Here is a 4,820-nt window from a genome sequence, read left to right on the forward strand (position 1 = left end):
CTCTTCTGTATATAATAACATCTTTACATGGCGATCCTGCAATTGACGGACCGTTGGAATCTCGAAATTATTAAATCGAAAACTATTAAATATCCTGCAATTGACGGACCATTGGAATCTCGAAATTATTAAATCGAAAACTATTAAATATCCTGCAATTGACGGACCATTGGAATCCCGAAATTATTAAATCAGAAATTATTAAATAATATGTCACAAGAAGATTTTGACAGACATTTTGCGGCAGCGGTGAAAACTTTAGAAGAAGCGTTAAAAAATCCAAAGGCAGGCCCAAGACCGATATCAATTGAGCAATATAAGCAACGTCATCCAGGTGGAAGACAGCAGCCAATAATAATCGAACAAACAAAAAAGAAGGTGCGCGGTGGCAAAAAACGAAAGGTATCCAAAGAAATTGGCAATCTCAAGTGTCTCTTGAAGATATCTCAAGGAGAAAATAAAAATATTTTACGGCAACAGCTTAACGAGTTAAAGAAAAATGGGTGGAACCCAATCAACAGAAGAAATAGTAAACAACAATGTAGCCGCAACAGCAGCAACAGCATCAACAAATAATTTTAATACTAATAATTATGTCCAATTTGGACATAATAATGATCAGCCTAAATCTTGTATTTTAAGTAATATATTATAAATTATATATTTCATATTAATAATATTCTATTATTTTTGTTTTGTTGTCAAAGCAAATTTTTATTCTCATAATGTTAATGACTTGATGTCTTAGCCTTGAACGGTGGGTTAAGATATCAAAATTTATCAAAACAACAACAACAGTTGTATATCACACGAGCACACTTTGCTCGTCATATGAAACTGCAGATAAGCCATGCATTTAGCATGTGCAATTCTTTAATATAGAACATTATGAGAAATTAAATTTGCTTGTGCAAGGTCAGTATTGTACTTATTAAATAATAATTATGTTTGTAAAGCAAGCTGGTATATGGACTTAGTTCAAGGTTAAAAGAAAATAAGTTTATAAGCATATACCAGGTTGCTAAGGAAATTACGCAAGTAATATTCTTATTTGTCAATGCATACAATTTCCATGAGAACTGTGACCGTTCCCACGACTAAGCTGAGCGATACCTAATCGCTACTTTAATGCAGCTTAAGGTATAGAGCATTATCGTGGGAATTGTATGCATCAACACCTTGCCAAACGTGTATAAAAACTCAACATTTTTCTAATAAATTTATAATTCAATACAGAACAGCCCTTGCGTTTTAATTAGTTCAAGTGCTTATTAAAACTCAATTGCAAATAGGTTCAAGTGCCTAGTTGCTCAAAAATATTGTTATTATTTGAATCCACCTGAAGTTGGTTTAAGTGCCAAATTCAGACCTTGCAATAGGAACTGGTTCAAGTGCCAGATTCCTAACCATAAGCAACACTGAATGGATTCAAGTGTCGATTCAGTTTTCAATAAGAAACGACTTATTGAACATTTTTGGTGACCCCGACGTGATCCACCGTGAGTATCACGTTATCATCAATCCAGTGAACCTGCTCAGAAGGGTGTTATTGCTGTATTTACAACCATGGAAGTCATGGCAGAATTGATTGCCAAACATTCAGAATTGGGAAAACAAATCCAACAACTGATCACTAACTTCAAAAAGGACTCAAAAGAGAGGAAGACATCCCCTCGCTACTATGAAGAGCGTATTAGACGACTCAACGAATTATGGGGACAATTTGATCATAACGACACACAAATCAGGAATTTGCCAGATTTGGATACGAGCGTTTCATATTTTACCAACAACTACTTTCAGGAAATCAAGGGATTATTTGAAAAATATGAGCAGATTTTCGAAAACGAATTGTCAACCAAAATACCTCCAACACCTTCCTCAAAGGAGTCAGCAACGACAGCACGTCAACCGATGCCGTCACCGAGTTAAGGACAATATAGCACGAGTATAACACGAATGATACACAAGCAAGGTGCAATTTGTGTATCACTGAAGCGACTCATAGCAGGCATCAATCGTCAAACAGGCGTTCAGATGAAATCCTTTTATGAAGTGAATATGGAAAGAATTGAGAAGCTATGGAATGAGATTGAATCCATTAATTTTGAAATTTGGGAGTACACCAACAATCCGACTACAGTGGGATATAACCTCGATGAGTATCTCGAAATAGAAGAATTGGTTCAGTCAACTTTAATTTCGTTAGCTTCAATGAAAGCAAATAATGAACAATTACAACAAAGAATCAGTAAACCAGACAGCGCTGGGATATCACTGCCTAAGGTAACAATACCAAAATTCGATGGCGATTATTTGAAGTGGTGTCAATTCTATGATTTGTTCACCGAAATGATTCACAAGCAGCAGCTTTCTAATGCTCAGAAAATGTGGTATCTCAAAGGTAGTTTAACAGGAGAAGCAGAAGGTTTAGTCCGACACCTGTCAATAACCAACGAGAATTATCAAACGGCATGGAATTTGCTACAAGAACGATATCACAACAAAAGAGTTATTGTAGCAACAATCATTCAAAGAATTCTAAATCAACCAATAATATCAACCAATCCTTCAGCGACAGAAATAAGGACACTCCATGATGTTACTTTTGAAGGATTGCTGGCACTGAAGAATGTGGGACTCGAAACTGATTCATGGTCGCCGCTACTGCTTCATAGTTTGCTCCTCAAACTAGATAAGCAGACTCGCATTTTGTATGAACAGTCGCTGACTCATCCAAGAGAGATTCAGTCGATTAAGGAGTTCATGATTTTCCTGGAATCACGATTCCAGTCCTTAGAGGCGATTGGCCATAGGGAGAAGCCATGCTTAGCAAAAACCCTTGCCACAACGATGGGAAAGGCAAATATATCAACCTGTAAGATCTGTAATAATGGATCACATCCGATATATTATTGCAAAACATTCTTGCAATCAACACCACAAGGTCGTATCAAGACAGTACAAAAACTTAGACTGTGCTTGAACTGCTTACGTAGAGGCCATAGGGCAGCAGAATGCAAAAGTTCCCGGTGCAACAAGTGCAGCAAGAACCACAATTCGTTGTTGCACTTATCAGAGTCTTCCAAGACAACACACAAATCGATCAATGTCAAATCAGATTCATTGGTTGAGAAACCCGGTCATCAACCTTCTACTGTAATCACAGCTTTAACACAAAATAAGGGATACGTTCTCCTTAGTACAGTTAATATGAAAATAGCTATGTTTGATGGTGATTTCATTGAGTGCAGAGCAATACTCGATTCTGGATCACAAATAAACTTAATCACAGAAAAACTGGCAAGAAAATTAAAATTGCAGTTACACTCATCACCGTTATGGATAGAAGGAATTGGTAGAAGCAAAAGGGACACAAAATACAGTGTGACAACAAAAATTCAGTCTCGAATTAATGATTTCAATGTAAAAATCAACGCATTCGTGATGCCTCGAATTATCTCAGCCCAACCAACACAGTGTCTGGACACTTCTGGTTGGTCAATTCCTCAGAATATAAAATTGGCTGATCCAGACTTCGCGAATCCAAATCAAATTGACTTATTAATTGGAGCAGAATTCTATCACAGCTTTTTATCGATTGGTCAAATCAAAATAGGTGAGGGTCTACCTGCACTTCAGAACACGGTTTTCGGATGGATATGCAGTGGCAAGGTTAGCAACGGTAATCAAAAATTACTTACCTGTGGCATGTGCAGCGAAGCTGACGACGAAGCATTGGATAATATACTTACTAAATTCTGGCAATTGGAGGAAATCAATCAAACGGATGACAAATTCACTGATGCAGAAAAGAAATGTAAAGAATCTTTTGCTCAAAATACTCACCACAATCATGAAGGGCGATTTGTCGTGAAACTACCATTTAAGGAGGATACAACTGTTCTTGGTGAATCCATGCAGATGTCGATGAATCGGTTTTTTAGTCTTGAACGTCGGCTGTTGAAGAATTCTGAACTAAAGAAGATGTACGTTGACTTCATGCGAGAGTACGAACATCTCGGCCACATGGAAAAAATCAATCAGGATGATATAATGCATCCACATTACATTTTGCCACATCATTGTGTAATCAAGGCAGATAGTACTACAACAAAGCTTCGAGTGGTGTTTGATGCATCTGCAAGAACATCAACCGGAGTCTCACTCAATGATATCATGCATAATGGTCCAGTCGTGCAGAACGAACTCTCATCCATTTTACTGCGTTTCAGGAAACCACGCTTCGTTTTTACAACAGATATTGAAAAGATGTATCGGCAGATACTAATTGATCCACGAGATGAATATCTTCAAATCATTATCTGGCGAGAGTCACCAGAAGAAAACTTGTGCTATTACAAATTAAAAACGGTAACGTATGGCACAAGAGCAGCGCCGTATCTGGCAACTAAGTGTCTACAAACCCTGGCCAGAGAGAATGCCGTTAAATTTCCGCTTGGTTCCGCTACACTCAGCAAGGATTTTTATGTCGATGACGGTTTAAGTGGCTCAGACAGTCTCACGGAGGCAATTGCAACAAAGGATCAACTTATTAAAATATTGGCGACAGCTGGTTTCAAACCTCGCAAGTGGTGCGCAAATAATGCCCAATTACTTCAAGGACTCGCTCCAGAAGATCAAGAAGTGGATCTCGATGTCAGCAGTGAGTCACATAAGACAGTAAAAACTTTAGGCCTTATCTGGCTACCAAAATCTGATCAGTTTTCAATAAAAACTAACGGACCTATACACAGCAAAATAACAAAGAGGACCGTAAGTTCCGAGTTGGCGCACATTTTTGATCCACTTGGATTAAT

At 37.7% G+C, this 4,820-nt stretch overlaps 1 protein-coding gene across 1 annotated transcript in view; it reads left to right on the top strand.

Annotated features, from left to right (window-relative positions):
• Window positions 1-1,959: 1,959 nt before the first annotated feature.
• Window positions 1,960-4,820, top strand: part of LOC119666093 — a 2,985-nt gene continuing 124 nt past the window's right edge. The window contains exon 1 of the mRNA XM_038075369.1: window positions 1,960-4,666. Within this exon, the coding sequence (XP_037931297.1) occupies window positions 1,960-4,666 (2,707 nt within the window). The remainder of the gene's footprint in view (window positions 4,667-4,820) is intronic.

This window comes from Teleopsis dalmanni, chromosome 1 (assembly GCF_002237135.1).
Source record: "Teleopsis dalmanni isolate 2A chromosome 1, ASM223713v2, whole genome shotgun sequence".
Classification (NCBI taxonomy): domain Eukaryota; kingdom Metazoa; phylum Arthropoda; class Insecta; order Diptera; family Diopsidae; genus Teleopsis; species Teleopsis dalmanni.